General features: G+C 42.7%; 1 protein-coding gene across 2 annotated transcripts in view; it reads right to left on the minus strand.

Moving 5' to 3' along the window:
- Ak5 (adenylate kinase 5) overlaps positions 1-10,528 on the minus strand; it is a 164,444-nt gene extending 153,916 nt beyond the window's left edge. The window contains exons 1-2 of one of the 2 annotated variants that reach the window (XM_057793433.1): positions 10,148-10,528; positions 2,774-2,960 (exon numbers count right to left, since the gene is read on the minus strand). In XM_057793433.1, the coding sequence (XP_057649416.1) occupies positions 2,774-2,960; positions 10,148-10,207 (247 nt within the window). In that variant the 5' untranslated portion in view covers positions 10,208-10,528. The remainder of the gene's footprint in view (positions 1-2,773; positions 2,961-10,147) is intronic. The other variant, XM_057793432.1, reaches the window with a different exon arrangement.
- Positions 10,529-22,944: the final 12,416 nt, after the last annotated feature.

Below are 22,944 nucleotides of genomic sequence, written 5' to 3' on the forward strand. Positions count from 1 at the left end.
CAGGATGTAAAGCTCTCAGCTACTTCTTCAGCACCACCTTGCCTTTCTGCTGTCTTGCTCCATGTCATGATAATAACAGACTAATCCCCTAAACTGTAAGCCAGCCCCCAAATAAATGATTAAATGCTTCATTTTATGAGTTGCCTTGGTTGTGGTATTCCTTCAGAGCAGTAGAACAGTGACTAAGATGGATATCTTTAAGTTCATTGACCTACAATGAAAATATGCACATATGAAGATTTAAATTTATGTCTACACTGGCAGCAGGCATTTGCCCTTTATTTCCAGATGTGTCTGTATGTGGAGAGTGTTTTAGTAGGAGACAAAGCTGTAGCTGTCTCCTTAGTGCTAGCGGAAGTCTAGAGCCTATGAGCATAGATATGACAGCCACCCCGCCAGACAGAAAGGCTATGCCTCAAGTCTCTGCTGGTAAACTCTACAGCAGATGAAGGGATGGATAAACCCACTTGGACTGGAGTCATAAGAAATGATGTGCAAGAGGGGCAGGGTCCAAAGGCAGAGGTGATGAAATGCGGGCATCAGATCCCACCGACAACATGAAAGCGAAGAGTCGAAATACAAAGCACACATGTCCCAGTGGTCCAAAAGACAGACCTGGCAAGCTCCAGACAGTCAGGCAGACGGTATCAGTCATCGTCAATATATATATCATGGCTCCTTCTTTTCTCATGCCAGACACTGTTATCGCACCCAGGATACAAAGAGAGCCCTCACTACCCAACGATCCTGGCAGGAGGGAGATGGACATCTACTTGGCCTTCCGTAGAGCTTTTAATAGTTGATAGCTTTCTAAGCACAACACAAAGTGTCACCTCCCAAGGAGCTCATCAGTTGGAACTTTGCATTCTCCAGTGATCTAACATGTTAAATCATTTGCCTAATGACTCACTAGACTTTGATTCTGCTAACGAAGTCTTCAGACGGTGGCAGACAGTCCTTAGAAAATGTGGGGAAAGGCATTGATTATAGTAACCTGTTCTGCCTTAAAATAAAATAATTTAAAGATCTGTCCACCAATCACTTACCTTTGCTTTATGGTATTTTCATTTAGGGAAGTAGTTTGCTTAGTTGATGAAAATATTTTATGTGATAGACTAATTTCTAAAGATAATTGTATGTTAGTATAACATTGTCAATATGCTTGCAAAAATTCATGAATCACTAATTTTTAGAGATATTTAAGTTGGGGACAATTACCAATGTTATCAAATTTAACAACCTATTCCACCAATTATGCTTTACACATAGAAAGGGGTGGAGCTACGATTCAGTAGGTAGAATGCTTTTCTCACTTGCATGAGGTCCTCCTGAGTCCAGTATTTTAAAACAAAAACAAAGAATGCAAAAGATAAATAACTTCATAAAACAAAAATTTGTAATCAAAAGATAAATGAATTTAGAAAATGTTTTGCTTTGTCCTAGCTTATATTCCAGATATAGGACAGCATGGTGTAATATTTTCTTGACCACAGTCTATAGAAAGGTCTATCTAATGATTAATGAAAATATAATTAGCAGCACAATGGCCGCCGTGTGAACAAGGAAGGATGCTTCTCACTCTGGAGATATCTCTGAAGGAACAATATTTCTACTTTCCTCTTATTGAGCTTCTTAAAAATGAGCACACATGACTTTTTCCCTAAACCACATTCAAATCAAATCTAACTGGGTTGTGACTGATGAAGCCACACAGACTAAGCATTGTTTTCTTTTTGTGTTTATGGAAATTGGTTTCATGCTCTTGGTGGGCCAGAAACTTCTGTGAAACAGCATTTTAAAATCCGTTTTTATTATTTATGTATGTGCATTTCTGTGTGGGGTATGCACACATGAGTGCAGGCGCGTAAAGAGGCCAACAGAGGGCAGTAGATCCTCTGGAATGGGACATACATGCAATTGAGGGCTGCCAGCCATAAGTACTGGGAACTGAAGCCAGGTTCTCTGGAAGAGGTGGAACTGGTCTTAACTGTTGAGCCATTTCTTCCAACCTCACTGTAGAACAATTTTCGAACATGGCTTAAATTTTGAAAAGATATCATCTTGGTCACTGGAGAAGAATTAGTTTAGCTTCTCCTGATTGGAACCAATTTCGCATTTGCATACTGTTATACTCATGACCAAAAAGGCTGATTGACCCTTGGTTTCTGAAAAAACACACACTTCAGAATGAGATTGGAAAACTCGGCGTTGTCTAAAAGATTATAGCTTTCACTTCTCACCTGACACAGTCAACCGATTTATTTATCTCTGCGTCTTTCATCCAAGTGACAAATCTATTGTATTCAGTAGTCATTTAGTGAATCTTTATTAAATAAACCTTAGAAGGTATCCAGGCACTTGTGTAAACACACTAATGTGTACCCTATTCTTGGAAGCAACATTAGTGAGCAGTGGCTCTTTCTCACCACTAAATCAATGCTGAGTGTTACATACTAACTACCAATTTGATCTGCATTCTTCTGGTATATCTGGGGAAAGCCTATTTGCAATTTTAAAAAATAAAGCCGTAATTCTTAAATTATGTTGCAAAATAATGAATTTGGTAATATAGATTCTGTATAAACTTACAGAAAATTGCCAGTGTGTTGTTTTCCCCCTTATCACAGACGGTTAGAATTATTAGCAGAAATAGATAAATTCTGCCAGAGCTCTTAGAAATCCAATCATTAAAAGTGCTCTCTCCAGCCTGCATGGTGTGTTTTTAAGAGACCTGCTCTCCCGTGAGATGTCTGCCATTCTGCGCACGCATTACCATTTCTGAGGAAGGATCTCCGAGACTGTCCTCCGTTCAGCGGCGGTAATGTCTTCTTCTCCTGGCTGACGAATGTGTCCCACTTCACTTTCTCACAGCCTCCTAGCTCCTTGACTTTCTGTAAACAACTTTCCAAGTACTCTATGGGGTCTTCCGGCTTGGAACACATCAAGCCATTCAAAAGGCTCTGAAACACATATATATACAGTAGAAATAAAATCTGTTTTGGCACCGTGTTCTAGTTTGCTTTCTGTTGCTGTGATAGACATCATGGCCATACACATGGGAGAGAAAGGGTTCATTTGGCTCACACTCCCACATCACCGTCTATTGCTCAACTCACACAGGAACACAGAGGTAGGAACTGGAGCAGAAGCCATGGAGGAAGCCAGCTTGCCCCTCACAGCTTGCCCATCCTGCTTTCTTACATAATCTGGGATCACCTGCTGGGGAGGGGTTGGGTGTGGCACCACTCCCAGCGAGCTGAGCTCTCCCACATCAGTTGCTAATGAAGAAAATGCCTCACAGGTTTGCTTCCAGGCCGACGTGATAGAGGGAGTTTCTCATCTGAAGCATCGCTCTTCCCAGATGACCTTAGCTTGCATCAAGCTGACAAACTCACCAGCAAGCATTAGTTTTGTTAAAATGTTGTTACGTCTTATCTCTAAACTCTGGGTTGTCTTCAGTCTTTTCATTTGGTTTTTTGTTTGTTTGTTTTATTTTGCTGTTTTTTTCATTACACAAAATAATGGATTTTATATGCTATTTTCATACCTGTATGTGTCTCGTGTTTTGGTCATGTCTGTACCCCATTACCCTCTCTTGGCTCCCCCTCCTACTGGTCCCCTCCTACTCCCAAACGATCCTTCCGTGCCGTATATATTTATCTGTATAGCTAAGACTCGATTCCGTCCACGATACAAAATATGCACTACTGGCCATTTCCCCTCTTCGCCCTTTCCTGTTAGACCCCTTTCTCCTCACAGACAGCTCCCCTTGATTTTCATGACATTTACTTATCTGTTTAAATCTAGAATTTTACATTAGCTAAAGCCTATGGTATTTGTCTTGTTGGTCTGGCTTAGTTCACTTAATGCGGCCTCCAGTTCCAGTCATGTCTCCTGTGTCCCTGTTCTTCTGTATAAGTAGTTAAAACTCCATTGTGTATTTATACCACATTTTAAGTCTATACATACGTAGATTAATATCTGTCCAAGTTTTCTTACCTGTGAGTTTGACACAGTCCAGAGTCATCTGAGTGAGCCTCAGTTGGAGGGTTGCCTAGATCAGACTGTTTGATCTAGGAGATTACCTAGGAGATTATCTCAATTGATTGATGTGGGATGCATTTGATGCAGGCACTGTACCAACTGAGCTATCCTCGAGTTCTACAGTGGCTACAGTAATTTGCATTCCCACAAGAAGCTTATGAGGGTCTTCCTCCAAGTCCCCCTGCATCTTCTCCAGCACTCCCTCAATTCCCTCACCACAGCCTTTCTGACCAGGGGAGATGGAGTCCCAGCATGGAGAAGACTTGCTTTTCCTTGATGACTAAGAATGTTGACCACTTTTTTGTTTACCTCTTTCTGCAATTTAGATTTCTTTTGTGAAATGTCTATCCAGTTCTTTTGTCCATTTATTGATTAGAGGATTTGCTTTGTCGGTGCTTAATTTTATGGTTCTTCATATATTCTATGTGTTAACCCCTTTTCAGGTGTATAGCTGGTCAATCTCTTTCTCCATTCTGTATGCTGTGTCTTCACTCTCTTGTTTCCTTTGCCTTATAGAAGCATCTTAATTTCAGGGAATCCTGTCTGTCAAGTCTTGCTCATACTTCTGGAGCTACTGATCCCCCCCCCCCAAGAAAGCTCTTGCTTATGCCTAGATCATGATGGAACTTCCCTGTTTTCTCTAGTTGTTTCAAAGTTTCATGTTTTGCATTCTGTAAGGACTCAGATCTATTCTGAATTGTTTCTTTTTAACAAGAGGAGAGATACATATGTGGTTTTGTTCTGCATATGGATATCTAGTTTTCCCAGTTCCGTTTGTTAAAGAGGCTGTCTATGCGCCAATGTTTGTTTCGACCAAATTTGTCAAAAATTGCATGTCTGTAGCTTCACGCATTTATTTCCAGACTCTCTATTTTATGAGGTTGGTCTACATATTTGTTTCTATTCCTTTATTACACTGTTTTGTTGCTTGGGCTGTATAGTATAATTTGAAACAAGCAGATATAGCGATATCCTCACAATTGTTCTTTCATGCATTTCTTTTAGTAAACAATTTGAATTGGAACAGTGATTTGACTGGGGATTTAAGACAACCCCGTAAATTCTTGACTAATTTGTTGTGTTTTGTTTGGTTTGAGTTTTTTTTAAATAGGGCCTCACTATGGAGCCTAGGCTAGGTGAGACTCACTATGTAGAACAGGCTGGTCTCAAATTTACAGAAATCCACTTGCTTCTGCTTCTTGAATTCTGGGATTGAGGGTTTAATCACCACACCCAGTACCAGTGAGCTTTCAGGTCAGCATTTTCTGCCTTTCAATTAGCAAGGCAACTGAGCAGTTAGATACAGGAAACGCCAATCAAAGCAAGGGTATCATGGGAAATACTTCTGTCATTATCTATGATTTGCTGCCCTAAAGTCTTATCCTGTCTTTATTAAAGTATTAAGGTTTATCTCTGCTGTGAAGATTTTGTTTGATAGGATTTAAAAAATGTGAATATGGTGCTTACGAAGAACTCCATGTGTACACACACTCAACAATGCTGGCGTTACTTGTTTCCATCATGATAATTATCACTGAATACCTAGGCTGGCCTGTGGACCCTTTCTTTCGTGTTCCTACAGGACTCATGATGTCATTTATATTGGAGCAGTGGTTTATGCATCAGCCTCCCAAACCTAAAGATTTCATGAAGACAGAGTAGGCCACACCCACTTCTTAGTTTAAGTACCTGATACTCTCCCTAGTATATGGTATATGTGTTGGAGTTTTAGGAGTCCCTAGAATATGGTACATGCATGTTGGAGTTTTAGGATTAGGACTAAGAGATAATTCCAAACGCAAGTCTAAGTGAGACTTAACATTGCAGTGAAGGAATGTAAAGATTGCTCGGTGGTTAAGATGTCTCTGTTGTTTCTGTAGGGAACTCAAGTTTGGTTCCCAGCACACATATCTGGCAGCTTACAATTGCTTATTCCAGCTCCAGGGCATCTGACAACTTTTGCCTTTACGGACACTACACTTACGTGCGCAAACCCAAACACACATACACACACTTAAAAATAATAAAATAATAAAAGCTGGGCTGGAGAGATGGCTCAGAGGTTAAGAGCATTGCCTGCTCTTCCAAAGGTCCTGAGTTCAATTCCTAGCAACCACATGGTGGCTCACAAGCATCTGTAATGAGATCTGGTACCCTCTTCTGGCCTGTAGGCATGCATACAGACAGAATATTGTATACATAATAAATAAATAAATATTTAAAAAATAATAAAAGCTAATCTAAAACTTTAATGTTAGATTTCCAAAATGCTGACTGATATGCAACACATCTCTCTACCGGATCTGTTAAGATTATAGAGGTATGGTCTTACCTGTTTTTAATTCATGATGCCTTGTAGAAGGCAAGAGGTCCATGTGCTCACAGACACACAGGAGAACCAGAACTGTTAAACACTCGGGCTTTGTTCTTCAGTGGAAAACACTGACGCCTGCTCACCTGGACGGCTGGAGTGGACGCTGTCTGATTGCTTAGTGACCTGCCTATGGAGCCTGCCTTCACCAGCACCCCCAGGATCTTGAGCATTGTTTCTCAGGCAATAGAATCCATCCTTACACTTATTGCAAACCTGTCCTCCCTCACCCCTTATCCTGACTGCTGCTGCAGTCAAGAGAACCCACTTGTGTGGAAAAGGACACAGGGACCTTTCTAAAGAGATGTGCTTTGCAAAGGCGTTTGAATGTAGCCATGCCGAAAGCTTTGTTGTGAAAATTGTCACAAGGAAACTTTCTCCAAAGTTTTGTGTTTGAATATGCAAAAAATAACCTGCTTAGCATCAGACTCTACATTTGAACCAGCGCTAAGTCGGGCTGAACCTGAGTTTCCTTCTTACCTCATTCGGGTTGTTTCCTCGTCAGCCACAGTGTTTGCAGGGACCCCTAAAGTGTGTAACTGGTGGAAATTTACACATACTAGTTTCCAAAAATTCTACATCTTTGGAAATGCTGACTCCTAGGTGCTGGTCTGATGTACGAACATGTTTTACTCTCGCCTGTTTCATGGAACACAAATTAGTCCCACCTATACATTACTAACATATAAGGCATGTGCCCTTGGGAAGGTTGACAAACCCCCGAGACAGCTTTTGATTTTTAAATCAGTATTGTTCCATTTCCCCCAAGGCCAGGCAGTTCCTACTAGGTTCCTTTGTTTTCTGAAGTCCCAAATAGAGTGGATTTGGGTGTGCAGCTCCATTGGATGAGTTCAGCCACTGAGGGGGCAGAGAAAGCGTCATCCAGTTTCTGTGAGGCAGGTTAGTTTCCCACACTTCTGTCATTCTCTGGGCCAGAGCCAACTCGAGGGCCCTCTTCACTTATGTGTATAGTGCACTACCTCTGTTTTGGAGGGTCAAGAAATCATGTTCCAGGGATAGTAGTGACTAGCTTAGCTTCAGGACTCCAAGCCAGTTTCTCATGGTAAACTCAGATAATCTTCCTTGTACATCTTACAAAAAACATGGGACAGAATGAAAGAAAACTCCAGATTCTACGTTCCTCGTATATAATCCAACCAAAATACTGACATTTAAAAATCCCGGCCTCTTAATTTTGTCTTTTCCTAAAGCTTAATTAAATTACGTGGGCGTATGTAGTGGACATTTTCTGACTGGGAGACAGATATTCCTATGCAAAACTAACTCCTGAGGGGCATTGACTTTTAAAGAAGACAATGGGCTTCAGTCTTTCACTGATAATTTAAGATAATTTAAGTCCTTTTTTTTTCTAGTAGCCAGCTGCCCCAGGGTGAAGATAACTAGTAGATGTTATTTCTTAGTTTCTGGATTAATCCTCTGAAAATGTGAATAATCTAATTGGACTTTTGATAGCATTCAAACTAATTGCCAAGTCTTTGCTCTAAGGTCCAAGATCAATACTCAAATTACAAAGCTCGGTAGAATTAGGAACACAGCAAAACCTGCTTAAAGTGTTTGCTTTTTTTTTTTTTTTTTTTTTTTTTTTTTGGTTTTTCGAGACAGGGTTTCTCTGTGGCTTTGGAGCCTGTCCTGGAACTAGCTCTTGTAGACCAGGCTGGTCTCGAACTCACAGAGATCCGCCTACCTCTGCCTCCCGAGTGCTGGGATTAAAGGCGTGCGCCACCATCGCCCGGCTTTGCTTTATTTTTTAATTTAATTTTAAAGTGGAAGTATGAATCTAACAGATACCCTATGCCACCCAAAGAAACCCTAGAAGTTTCATTTTATATATATATGTGTGTATGTGTGTGTGTGTGTGTGTGTGTTTGTGATCCATAGATTCATTTATGTGTTACCTGACCTTTAATGGCATGTGTTATCTGTGACTGGGGTTTTGGCAGCCACCTGTTTAAACTTTATATACTTAGAACAGTGTAGCTCTGGCACAGAAAATCCATTTTAGAAACCTGAGGAGTTTGATGCTTGTGGTCGGTGCTCATCACAGGGACAATCGGGTCCTGCTTCCTCTGGACTGGGCACAGCAGGCTCCTCTCACTGTTCAGAAGGAACCACGAAGTCACTGGCCCTCTCCTTCCAGCCCTTTGCAGACCAGAACTCAATCCCAGCACACTGCATTAGTGCCTCTCAAAAGGAAGCCAAAAGCTGACTTCCTTGTAGGTGTGTGCACTATTTTGAGACATTCCATTCTTATGCAGAAAGGCCAATCAAAAGCTTGAAGTCCCAACAACTCCTGTCATGACTTATCTGCACACACAGTATAGAGTTTTGTGACCAGGCCGTCCAGGTTTCCTGTTAGTTACCTGGCACCAGGGAAGAAAGCACTTCCCACATTTTGGAGTCGGGAGGCTCGCCTACCGATGCATCTATCATTCTTTCAGAAGTGTAGAAATAAAACTCATTTCAGTCTTCGCATTTATATGATATAAAAACTAAATCTTTCCGCTCTTCGTTTCCATATTTACAAAACAAGGGGAAAAAACACTCAAAGCACTGTAATTATGGTATCCTGCGTTAAAGATAGGGTTTCTTTGGGGGGAGGATGTAAGGGATTATTGTAAAAATTATTTTCTTAAGATACACTTTCCTTTGAAGAGAACAAGCAGAAAAAGGGAACAATGCGTGGCCTTTAGTTTATTGTGTTAGTCTATCATTTCCTTTGAAATGGAAGGCCAGGTTTTTTGCGGGATCAGCCTACGAAGGTTGGCTTGGTGCCATTCTTTTTTAAATTTTATTTTGTCTTGCAATCTAAGCCAAAGGCACTTTGGATTTAGGGGTGTTTTGAAATCGAGTATGGGAAGAAGAAAACGAAGCAGGACTTCTCTCCGGGAGGGCCGCTGTGGCTTGAGCAAGGTTCTTTTAGCTCATACTTGGAGCCTCCTTTCTCACATACTTTGAGTGCCACCGCATCCCCTGGTCCCTGGTGCGGATGCTGGTGCTAAGCCAGCAGAGGCTAGCAACAGGAGTCGCGCCTGGCGCCTGTCTGGCCGCTCCCAGTTCGACCCAGGCTGTGTAGGTGGGCGGGAGGGCTGGGGCTGAAGGCTGAAGCTAAGGGGAGAGACTGAATCCAGCAAACATGCTCAGGAGTTCATTGACTGGAGGCATAGAGCGTCACCGACCCAGGAGGTAGTGCTACACTTGATTTTGTGTGTTTGTGTGTGTGTGTCCTTGTCCATCCCTCTTCATCCCTCTCCTCAAGCTGCCCACCCTCTCCCCCTACCCCGGCTGGAGGGTTGCTTCTTCCATGCTTCCCCTTCCCTGCAAAGGTCCTAACTCTGGACCCTTCAGCTTCCTGTCCTGGCTCCATGTGGGAGACTACTCTCACCTGGCTTGACCCTCAGCCCCAGAGAGTGCTGCCAGGCCATGATCCCCTGTCCACTCTGGGTACCCATCTCTGAGGGATGCGCTGGGGGCATTCTACATCCAGAACCTGGCTTGAAGAGGGAAACTTGATCCCAAGATGCGGGTTTCGAAACCCACATTTGAAAGCGACCCTAGCAACCCGCGGGAAAGGCGACTTGTCTGAGGCGAGAGGAGCTCTAGCTTCTGTGAACACCTTCACTAGGTACCCCGCACCGGAAGGTGCGGCCAGGCGCTGGCCCTCCGAGTCCCGGGGGTGGCCGCTGGGAACCCTTCAGCCACCCAGCCTCTTACCTCGAAAAGCTGAGGAATGTCCCTCCGGGCCAGGTACTCCTTGGCGTCGTTGGTGTTCATGGCTGTACGGCGCGTGCCGTGCCGTGGGGCGCAGGCGAGGAGGCTACCGGAGCTGGGGCTGACGGGGTGCAGCTCTCACTTAGATGCGCGCAGGCCGGGGTCCCCTAGGCGACTCCAGGGCAGCTGTGCCGTCCGCGCTCCCGCCGCCCCCGCGTCCGCGCGGGTCCTTCAGTCAGCAGCGAGCAGCCGCTGCTTCCCGGGCACAGGCAGCGCGAGCGCCAGGGGAGGGGCGCGGAGGAGGACCGCGTGGCCGACGCCACCAGCCGCCGCCTCCCGGCTCTGCGCTCTCGGCCCGCGTCTCCCGGAGCCCGCTGCAGCGGCCGACAGTCACGCTGCGCGGGCGGGCGCGGGGCGCGGGGGTGGGGACACGCGGGTTGCAGTCGCTCCCCAATCCGCAGCACGGCTGAGGCACTCGGGAGCCAAGTACCGGGCAATTGAAACCTGCTACATTTTCACTTCTACACACACACACACACACACACACACACTACTCTGAGGTACCCGCCCCCCCACGCCCCCAGGAACTCTTCCCAGAAAAAAAGAAAAACAACAACAACAACAACAACAGAAAAACACACAAGTAGAGATTTCATCGTATATTCTTAAAGGTAATGATCTTTCAATGCTGGGGAGCTGGGAGTGGGAGAGGGGTTTCCGTATCAGTCGTTTTAAGCATCCAGTCCTTAAGAAAAGTTTGTCTAGCTGGTTTCACATTTCCTTAAACATTTGAGTTGGAGGCCTGAAATCATTAGGAGAAGAATTAGGGAGTAGCCAAAGAACAACTTCTGCTGGGAGAAGCCTGCTTTAAACTGTGGTCACTGGCTCTATGGGAACCTCCCATGAGGAGATGTCTAGTGAGGTGGACTGGTGCCTACCCAAGATGGTGGGTCTGTCTGTTGAAGATCGCTCTCCACCAAGGTGTGCCCATCCTCCCCAGCTTCCAAGATGACTCCTGTATCACATAAGAAGTCTTTTCACAGCCTCTGAGAGATGCTCTGAGCTTCCCTGGGATGTGGTCTCTAGTGCTTGCAAGAGCCCACTCTGCAGGAGGGTATGTGGCAGAAAGGAAGGAGAAGCTACAGACTGCTGGCATCTGGGATTTGGTAGAAAGCCACACTTTAAATACTTCAAGTTCAAAAACTCACTGCCTAAATGTCTGTTTCAAGTTCGTCTTAAAAGAGCTTTTCTTGGTCCTGTTTCTTGCCACACAAGCCACCGCTGCTTACGCCTGAGGATGGTTGCAGTTTTATTTGACGAGAGGGATGGAATTCAAAAGTTAATTAGCCCAGTTTGTCAGTTAAGCAAAATGTGTGGAGGCTTGGGAAGCCCTGTGCCATAACAATGTGTCCTGTGGTAGTCTTGATGGAGACAGGTGTTCTGAGTTACATGGGGTCCTCTGTGAGAACATTCTTTAGCTTATTTGACAGCAGGCTTTGGAAGGACACAAAGTCTCCTCTGTTCTGGGCAGCGGTTGCCACAGTCCTTGGGAAATTATAGGGCCCAGTGGCCTAGGGAATGTTGAAGCACACAGGACTGAAAAGGTCAGTTCCTATAGGTCTTCTCCAGGTCATTCTTTCCTTGATTTTGTTGTCATTGTTATGGTTTGTTTGTTTTAAGGTGGTCCGTGATTCTTAGGGTCTTTAGAAAACCCAGCAAGTAACAGCAACACCATCCCCCATCCCCCTTGTAAAAGGAGGTCAGATAAGAAACACTGTAGTTAGCTTGAGAAAAGACTAGCCTTAGAGAGTGACAGTGTGCTTTTGGGTGTATCCCAGGGTAGAGAGGTTCATGAGGGCCGGATGTGAGGCCTCCCGGGGGAAGAAAGCTCCTGTGCAGAAACTACAGTGGTTAGAATCTAGGCTGCTGGCTCAGAAGAGGAGAGCGCGCAGGGACAAGATCACAAGGTCGTCCTTGCCGTGTCTCAGCTGTCTTACCAGCTCCCTGACAGGGTTTGAAGGCTAGGTACAGGAAGAGCCTGACACCCCATACACTGGCAGATGCAATCCTACAAGCTCTAACAGACTACAATTTACTCCATGCCTGCTATATTTTTTTTAAACAATTTGCACATCATGACATTTTCCCACATTATATTCAGATAAAAATCTAAGGGTCATGACCAAATAAGTTTAAATAAACTGTTTGCTTTTGTTTTACATTTAATGCAAATGGAATTGTTCCCATCCTCTTCAAAATCTTTGATTTGGCTTTAACTTTTTGTAGTATAATATTCAAGAATGGTTAAAACTTTGAAGATAAAAGGAAAAACGTTAATTAAATTCTCTCTTGTGTTTGATCTTGGGAGACTATGCTAGTTCTGAGCTATGGCAGTAACTACACCCTCTCCCGCTGACAAGGAGCCGCTTTTCCAGGAGAATGTCTGTGATAAGTGTGATTGGGGCCAGGTCAGTGCTGACAAACCTGCCAGCCTGAGTTTGTTCCCTAGGACATGCTCGGAAGGGGAGAACCAGTCCCCCTAATCTGTCCTCCAATCTCCACACATGTGCTGTGGTGTTGTGGTACTCACCCATCCACCTACACTCATGCCCAAATAAATAAATAAAATGTAATAATAATAGGCAGGTGAAGCAGTGCATTGTGGGGGGAGCAAATAAAATGGGCCCACAACATTGGACTGTGATGAGCAAAAAACAGATAAACTACAGAGACAGAAGGAAAACACGTACATGAGCAAGAATATATCAGCTAGTGGCAAGTGTCATAGGAAAAAAAAAAACAAAGTTAACTACCTTGATTTGAAGCAAAGGAGGCGTGTCCAGATCTGCCCCGTGGAAGGGGCGGAGGAAGTGGACTGCAGATAATCACAAGACGATGACTCGGACTTTCAAAGGGCCAGGGATGTCGGAGGAGGAAGGAGCTTCGGGAGGGATTTTTATCTGAGTCATCCTTAAGGAGTCTGCTCCTGCTGACACACAGCCAGCTGGGTCCTGTTCCTCAAGTGGCTGGGATTGAGGACCACTTGCCCATGCTCACATGAATGGCCTGTGAATCTTCTGCTCACTCCATTAGACCCTAGACAGCAGGAGCCTACACTCAGCCCTCAGTTACTCCTGGCAGGCACGTCTGTCTTCTGTCATCTAACTGTGGTCAGTTTAGCATGGAAGATGTGAGAAATAATGGAGAAACATTTCTTCAGAAGGGTCTGGCTAGTGGAGTGGAGTTATAATGGAGGCAATGGAAAGGTATATATGAGCAAAGTAAGGAATATATGATTATGGATGAAATTTTGAAAAGCACTTGTAGGAGAATAGAAATCTCTACTGATAATATTTAAAGGAATAAAAAGAGAACATTTTCCATGTTGAAGTTAGCCCTCCCCGTCATGGGAGCTGAGTGTCACGGCGGGGCTAGTCTACTTGATGGTGCTGCTACAATGACAACTTTGGCCATAATGTGTATAGTCGATTGTTTGTTATATGTTGGCATTGTGCTAAGAACATCACAAAGTATACAGTATGACACACTTGTGCATGTCATTTTAATTTTTAAAACAACCTGAAAGGCATACATTATTTTCATCATGTTAATGCACTCACCACAAGCGATATAGAACAAACTTACACCGTGGATTTTTCTAGCTATTCAAAGTTCTTCCCTGCTTGAGATGTCTGTGGTTCCAGAGGCTGTGTAGGAAGCTCATCATTAAACGTTTGAGTGTTGAATTTCTCGTGTGTAGCACAGAATACATCGGTCTTCTAATTGTTCTGTTTCCTTCACTAATTTACAGCCTATTGGACCATTTAGGTCTGGGAGAAATTTGCCTAGAATACATAACTAAATTTGTAAGACCTGTTTCCACATTTTTGCATACATTGGCTTGATAAGTATACCTCTGTTTTACAAGCCCTTTTCGGGGGCTCTTCCTGAGGCTTTGACTTTTGTGGTAGTTGTGATGTATGCATTAGTCTCTTACATCTGGGATGAACACAGGGTTGTAACTGTGTGTGACACAAATCTCCAGCCAAAGAAAAATTTCCCCATGTCCCCTTTTTAAATGTTTACACATTTACATTCTAGATTCCAAAGACCACCAGGAATTCATGGGTTAGGATTTAAAAGACTAAAAATTCTCACAGTCTCTGAAAGACTTAAGAACAATTCCAAGTTGAATGATTTCAATCTGGCACCAAAAAAAGACTATGGTTTCAGAGGCCCTTACATGATGGTTTCATTGACTGATTGTTGATGCAGGGTACATTCCTTGAGCCAATGTTTATGAATAACCGTCTATATTTCAACCCATATTTGGAGCTAGAAATACAAAGGGCAAGACACAGGGAGTTCAATGTCTAGTAGAAAGAGAGAAATGGGTGTCAATTCGGTTTACAGAAATTCCACATTTTAGTGGCGGGATAGAAGCAGACATGTGAAGGAGATTTATAGTGGGGAGACAGAAGTGCAAGGATCGCATAAACAGGGCTGGAGAGATGGCTCAATGGCTAAGATCACTGACTGCTCTTCCGGAGGATCCAAGTTTAATTCCCAGCACCCACATAGCAGCTCACAATTGCCTGTAATTTCAGTTCTAGGGGACCCAACACCCATGGCAAAACATCAATGCACATAAAAATAAGCCATAGAAAAGAATCACATAAACATACATATAAAAAGCACTAAACAAAACCCCCCCAAAATACTTTCTTTCCATTTTTTTTCATCATCCTCAAAAAATGATTTGTTTTTTACGTGCTGTCTCTTCTAGCTCCTCAGCCCCAGACAGAAGCTGCTCACACATTATCCTCACCAATTCGATGTGCTTGCTCATGTCCTTGTCACCATCATTTTATATGGCTTTGCAACCCATTGAGAGATTTGGCAGAAGCAATGTCCCCATCTCCTCCCAAGGATGCACATTTTGGTGGCTTCTACTATTCCGCTACTCTAAGCAAGTCTGGTACAAACTCTATGCATATTTTTTCACATTTTTAATTATTCCTTAGTATAAACTTCCCAAAGTAGGATTGCTAGATGAAGTGGAAAAATCATTTTGTGGTTTTTACTTAAGTTTCCAGAAGGGTCTGAGCTATTTATAGCACCATAAGTCATGTTTTGAGTGGATGAGCGTTCTAGTTTTATTGCACGTTCTTCAATAAGGAACTCTATTTTCATCTTTCATTTTAACCAAAATGGATGAAAATTACACATTAAGACAATTTCGTCAGAACTTTGTGCCTATCTCTGTTGCTAGGTCCTGGCCTCTGATGTTTGACCATTTTCAGCTTTCCCTTTTCTTTCATTGCTTACTTTCTCATAATGATGCTTTTATGACTTGATTACAATATGTATTATGTTCTGCATTATAGAACAATTATTTCCCAAGTTGCCGGGATTTTTTTGTTGGTTGGTTGCTTGGTTAGTTGGTTTTTCAAGACATGGTTTCTCTGTATAGCTCTGGATGTCCTGGAACTTGCTCTGTAATCAGGCTGGCCTTGAACTTAGAGCCCCACTGCCTTTTCCTCCTGAGCCAGGTTGTGCATTTGATTGGCAACGGCATCTTTTGGGAGGAAGCTGTCTTTGTATTGGCCACAATGCACAGTGTAGCATCTTACACATCGCATGGCTGATGAGGAAAACACTAAGCATACTGACTCCTTCACCGGCACATAACTTGAGGCAGGCACTATTTCCCCTCTTTTGGATAAGAAGAAAATGAGACTGAGTCTCAGATCACACGAGTAGAGAGAGATTAAACAGTACAAACAAAATCACTTCCATATGAGCGGATCTAAATGTAAGCAGTAAAGCCTTACAGCTTCTAGAAGGACGTGGAGAACAGGTCTGTCACTATGAAGTAGATTAAAAACTTTTAAACAGGTTGTTGAAGTTCTTAGAAATGAAAAAAAAGACAAATGGGTCTAATAAGAGTAAGAACTTCTGTTCACCAAAAGATACAATTAAGAGAGTAATAAATGCAACCAGCTGACCAGGAGACATCTTCTCAGTACACATAGCCAATAAAGGACTCATATATAAAAATAACTTCTACAAATTAATAAGAAAAAAAATCCAACATAAAGCTGGTCAAAAGACTTAAATAGATGCCTCAACAAAGATACTGTCACAGTTCAGGTTCAATTTCCATTAATAAATCAAACTCAATAACTTTATTAGTGATAGAAAATATATATGATGGCTCTCTTTAATTGTTAATTCAATAGATCTAGAATCACCTTGGAAGAGAGTCTCAGTGAAGGATTGTCTTCATTGGTTGTTCTATGTCTCAGTGACGGATTGTCCACATTGGGTGGCCTATGTCTCAGTGAAGGATTGTTCTCAGTGGTTGACCTTTGGGCATATCTGTGAAGGGTTGTCCTCATTGGTTGGTCTATGTCTTAGTGAAAGATTGTCCCCTTTGGTTGGCCTGTGTGCATGTCTGTGAGTAGATGGTGGGAAGACCCTGTTCACTGTAAGTGGCACCATTACATACATAGAGAGGTCCAGAACTGTTTAACAGTGAGAAACTGAAATAAGCACAAGCAAGCAAGCGAGTGCACATCGTTCATTTCTTTCTTCTCTTAATCACGGCTATGATGTGACTGCGGTTACAGGTCCCTGCCTTGATTTCCCATAACCATGACTATAACCTGGAATTCTGAGTTGAAATCAGCTCTCTTTCCTATGCTGCTTTTTTCAGGGTGTTTTTATCACAGCAACCAAAATAAAACTAGGACAAACTAATGTCACAAGAGGATGCCACTATATACCCACTAGAGCGCTTAGATAGAGATAAAATAAAAGATGGCAATTACCAGGGAGTGAGCCGGTGGAGCTGCGAGAATTTGCTGGGCTTTGAGGATATTTGTGCAGCCACTCATTATAGAGTTGTTCCTTCACAGAAGCTCCATCTGACATGGCCCTGAGCTGGAAACTACGCTAGTGTTCCCCAACAGTTACACCTTGTTTCACTCACAAGCACTGAGAATCACTGCTTTCAAGTACTTGTTGAAATGGATGACGCTCACAAATACTTTCAGCAAGTGTCAGCCAAAAAAAAATCCACTCTGTAATTCTATTGATATGAAGTACAAAATTAGGCACATGTAAACTCACCTCAGAGACCACCACAGTGCCTGCCCACGGGAGACTGAAGGGGCCAGGAGCCAGGAGCCAGGAGTCATTCTTGGGAATGACTATTTCCATTCTGTTCCTAGATATGGGAGGAGGATAGCACTGTGTGCTCATTGTGTGGACGCCCGTTCAGCTGTACAAGAGGACGAGTGTTTTTCTGCACGAGTACCACACGTCTACAAACACTTAGTCACTAAAAGTGAAAGGTGATGGAGCATGAGATTCAAACCCAAGACTGTACCGTTCTTAAACCCCAGCCTTCAAAACTGTCCCATGAGGTTTTGACATTGAATGACAAAATATCAAGAGAAATATATAATCCACAGCCATTTTCTTGGGCCTTTATTATTGCATTTGGAGTTAACATTATATTGTTCATGCATCTTATTGTAGGCAGGCAATAATTCATTTCCGGTTTATTCTCTCACTGGTTCTGGGTGCCTCAGGGGCACGGATCATGTACTAGAATTCTTTATATTTCTGTGTTTTGGATAATGCTTGTCCTAAAATAGGCACACCTGGGTGGCAGAATGAAATGCCTATATCTTCAGCTATAATAAAATGCTTAAGACTCAGCCAAAGGGATTTATAAGCAAAAAAGTAAACAGCCTAAGACTGGAGAGATGGCTCAGAGGTCCTGAGTTCAATCCCCAGCAACCACATGGTGGCTTACAACCATCTATGATGAGATCTGGTGCTCTCTTCTGGCCTTCAGGATTACATGCAGGAAGAGTGCTGTATATATAATTAATAAATGAATCTTTTAAAAAAAGTAAGCAGCCTAATAACTTTTAAAAAGGAGCATATTGAAGCCTTTTAAAAATGGCAACATGGCAGCTTAAATGAACTCTTATTATGGATTCCAAACTTACCTTACAGGAGCGGTAAGGGGATTTATCCCTTAGTGTCTCTGTGATGTCTAACCATACAGTAGTTTGTAAGTATACAATTAAGCTTATGAGTAAACATACAATGAAAATAATACAGGATGATTCCTTGAGTCAACACATGTTCTTGAGATCCTACTTGTATGCCAGACACCAATGGCAGGAACCAAAGTGAGTAACTTGCACATCTGGACCAGCAGGTGACTGAGCCTGACAGAAGACCTGAGTGCAAACCTGAGAACCTGTATGATTTCCCCACGACATGCCTCCCTACAGGCTAAATACATAAAAGTTTGTTTATGTGGAATGCAAATGACACGTTACATTTCTGTTCTTTTCTATCATTACTGATAAATTGCACTTCTGTAAGCCTAGAGGCCCAAAGTGCTGTGCCGTGTATACCCTTCTAAGGGCTGCCATTGCCCTCTTTTATGTCTTTTCCTGTGGCTCCCGAACGGTACATTAGTAATGCATCTGTTAACCATCTAGGATGAGTAAGACAGAATCTTTGCATCCGAGGGGAAAACGTGATGTTCCTCAACAGTCACAAGTCAGTCACGTTGGTGTGCTGGAATTTTTTTTTTTTTTAAATTGCCAGAATCTACCATCTGCTGCTGTTTTTATCTAGTCTGCTCGGCCACGTTTCTTCCGTTAATTGTCATCCTGCAATATAATTAATTAATTTCCACACCGCTTCTAACTGGATGAAATCACTAAACTAAAGATGGTGTAGACTCTACCAGCAGTGCTTGTTTCTAAAGGGAACTCTTCCCAGTAAGTCAGCACTGCTGCAAGTGTGGATGTGAGTATGGTGTGGGTGCCCACAGAGGCCAGAGGAGGGTGTCATGTACCCTAGAATTGGGGCTATGGATGTTTGTGAGCTGCCTCTGACTTATGTGGAGCCTGGGAACTGAATTCTGGGCCTCTTGAACAGCAAGGGCTCTTAACTGCTGGGGCATCTCTTCAGCCTCTTGTGTAAAAGTTTGAGTACCGTCATATTCACGTCTACATGGTACCCACTATCTACCTGTATTTAGATTTAATATATTCAAATTAGTTAAATGTATTTAATTTAAATTCAATCAGAATTTTAATTTATTTACTGAATGAGCCACACTGCAAGCGCTCATTAGCCACATGTGCCCGTGCCCAGGGGCTGCCACGCTGTGCAGGTTTAGAACATTCCATTGCTGTGTGGAGAGCTATTGAGTCTGTATAGAGAAAATGGTTGCCAATAGCTTAGAGCTCTAGGCACGCCACAATCGCATTCTAACTAACGTTTTAGATAGATATTTCTCTACATTGCTCACACATGAGCTGCATGCCCTGAATTTCTTTGTGTATTTCTGAGCCTCAACTTGATTCTTTCACCTAAAATTCAATTCACAGAGATCACCTGCCTCTGCCACCCGAGTTCTGGGATTAAAGGTGTGTGCCACTATGCCTGGCTGCTGAGTTGAATTGAACACAGTTCTTTACCACCAAATTTTAGTTCATTGCCTCCTGAATTCCTAATTCTAAACATTGATTTAAGATCCTGATTCTAACATCCTCTGCTCCCTCCCCCACGTGATAAGCTCAGATAAGGTAGATTTGTTTCCATGGACACCTGAACCTGATGCCTCCTCATCTTAGTTGAGCCGATCCTTCCCATCTCCACCACACACAGCTAAATTCTTCCTGCTTCAACAACCTTGATGAGCACAACTATTTCATTGCTCACCCTAATTTTCCCTGTTTTATTCACCACAAAATAGTCGTTTGCCATAAAGCCCCAACATTTCAGTTGAAGCTATAACAATATTGTATTTTTGTGAGACGTTACACTTTGAGTGCGAGAACAAGAATAACTGAAATCTGTGCATTTAGAACTAGACCTGTGGCATCAGTCTGCGTTTTGAGCTTTGGTGGCAACGTTTACACTGAAGTGGAAAGAAGCTGATGGGGTACGGAGAAGGGGCAGTTGGCTGCTTTAGTTAGCTCTCTCTCTGACAAGATGCCTAAGAGGAAAAACTTCGGGAAGAAAAGATTCAGCTAATATCCCATTTCAGAGGGTTGTCTGGCCCCATGAGCTTAGGCAGAATGCCATGGCAGTGGGTGCCTGAGGAGGAGTTGTCCACTTCCTGATGGCTGGGAGCCGAGAGAGGATGCAGACATGGCCAGGAATAGCACAGCCCCAAGACACACCTAAGGATTTCTAGTTTCCACTTGCTTTCTCCTAAGAAAGCTGGGGCATGTTTTAAAGCCAATTAAAACATTAACAATTCACTACTCATAAAACCTTCATGCTTTAAAACCTCACGACTAACTTTAAAGTGGCCATTTTCAGTCTGTAGCTGCCTTGGCTTTTGGGTCTTGGTTTTGTTCGCTGACTTCTCTTTAAAGCATCTTTCCAAAGAATTGAGTACTTGGAAAACTGTGTCTCTTCGGAGCTTCAGAATGCTTTAATTATTGAAGAAAGAATGGATTTCACTGGTAACGTCACTTGGTTCATACATCATCAGATCCCTCAAGCAGTGAAAAAACTGTTAAATATTCATAAATAAGGAACGCTTTCTGAGTCAACAATTTGGTCCTGGTGTCAGGTTTGCTTCATATGCGTCCGAGAGTGCATGATGAATTAAATTATTCATTACCAAACAATATAGCTTGATGCTTGTGTTTGTGTATGTTTGGTACAGTTTTCTGAGTTCCAAAAATGCTCATATTCTCTGCATGGTATGTGTGATTTTATGGTAAGCCCTTATTACACCCATGGCCCCCAACAAGCAGGGCCTAGGAAGTGCTGCAGCGACAGCAGTGGGCAGCTATTTATAGTTTTGCCATTACCACCAATTGTGCCTTCTTCCACAGGCGTGTTCTTAGTCTCCATGTCCCCACTAACATACACACAAAACTGAAATAAAGTAAATATACATCTAATGGCTCCCTGAGCAACCCTGCCCTTTTAACCTGACTCACACTGTGCTCTCATGTGGTGACGCACATGCTCTCTTTCTATTTGCGTACGTGTATTGTTCTGCACTCAGATGCTTGCCTTCTTACAAACCCACCATTCCTGCCTCATTTGTCTTGTGGAATTAGTGAGATGGGAGCCCCAGCAACAAAGCTTGCCAGGGACTACTGCAGCACTGAGGTCAAAGGGCTCACATCCAAAGAACATGGTGTAACGATGAACTGGGTAGACCCAGCCCACAGGGTATCACCAGGGATGACAAGGAGGTTTCAGACTTGAACACTTACTTCCTCAGAGGGGTCCCGGACTCACTCCATTATAACAGAGGATATCAGAAGTCAGGGCACTGGTAATGACCACAGAAAAGTGACAATTCTGCCATGACCGAAATGGAAGTATTTGAGAAAGAAAGAACAGCTACTCCCTAGAATGGGCAGGAAACATTTGTCTCTTTCTCCCACCTGAGAGAAAACTGAGGTATAGAAAACCCCTAACCATGACCATGGCAGTGGGCTCCAGAGCACGAGGTACCCGAGTAGCGCACCCCGAATTCTAGATGAAGTAGCTAAAGAAAAGCAATCCCCAGACTGGAGGAAACAAAAGATGGCCGAGGACCCCAACTCCTTCCAGTTACCTCATGTAAGCAGATGCTACCCTTCAGCACATGGAGACCATCTAGACAGAGAGAAGCAAGTCTGGCTTCCTGAGATGTAGCCTGTTAATTTGAGACAGACCTTATTAAATATTTTTCATTTTGCTAAATAAAGTTTTACAAGGCCCCAGGTATATAAGTGTATAAAATAGGTTTATGAATCAAATATTTACTGATGATAAAACTCATAAAGAAATTTATTTTAAAACCATTCTCTGGTAAATATATATTTTCACAATTTATTAAATATTAAAGCAAGCGCACATACTAATGAGTGTGTTTATTCTACATAGATAATTTAATCTTGGTTAAATATTTGATGGTATAGGTAATAGATCATCTATAATGGCTGAGATGATTAATATTTTTATTTATAATCATCAATGCTGAGAATTCTGCTGTGCACAAATACATAATTCAAACCGTCAGAAGTGTGTGTAGGGTCATTTCAGAAACTTCAGAGCTTCTCTACTAACCCCAAGCCAAATTCATTGAATTTCTTGAACATTATTCAAGTCAGCAACCCAAATATCAATTTTCAAAACCAGACATTTCAAGACAATATTATCAGAAATATGTTAGCTTGGCACTTAGGTGCTGGGGAATGACTGTAGGACAATATTGTCACTTCCCATAATGGAATGGGTATGGAGCCCTGAGGGCAGAAAATTTTGCACACACAGTAAAAGCCCTATGGTTCACAATGTGTTGGCATGCCGGTCTGCACACACCGAGTGTTTGATACTAAGACACTGGTAAAATCATTGGATGCAACCTGGACAAGTGCTTCCGGTAACACCCCAGATTCATTATGAATTTGATTTTCAACAAACTTGTTCTCAGTGTGACAAGCTGCCTCCCCAGTGACCGGAAAGATTTGAAATGAAACAGGTAGACACAAAGACCAGACCAAACCCTCTGCCACAGGGGTTTGCTTCCTCTAATATCTGTTTCATTTCTGTGATTATTGGTATGATAAATAAAGGATTAGCAGTCTCAATCTGTTTGTCTGGGAAGATAATTTATCATCCTGAGGAAAAACAAATAAATGCTTACTTTGATAGGACTTAATTCCTGGAAAATGAAGTCTTGTTTAAGACGATTGGCAAGATAATTACAAAACTTCATTGGGTTTCTTGTTTAACATAGGAAG

This window comes from Chionomys nivalis, chromosome 18, assembly GCF_950005125.1.
Source record: "Chionomys nivalis chromosome 18, mChiNiv1.1, whole genome shotgun sequence".
NCBI lineage: Eukaryota > Metazoa > Chordata > Mammalia > Rodentia > Cricetidae > Chionomys > Chionomys nivalis.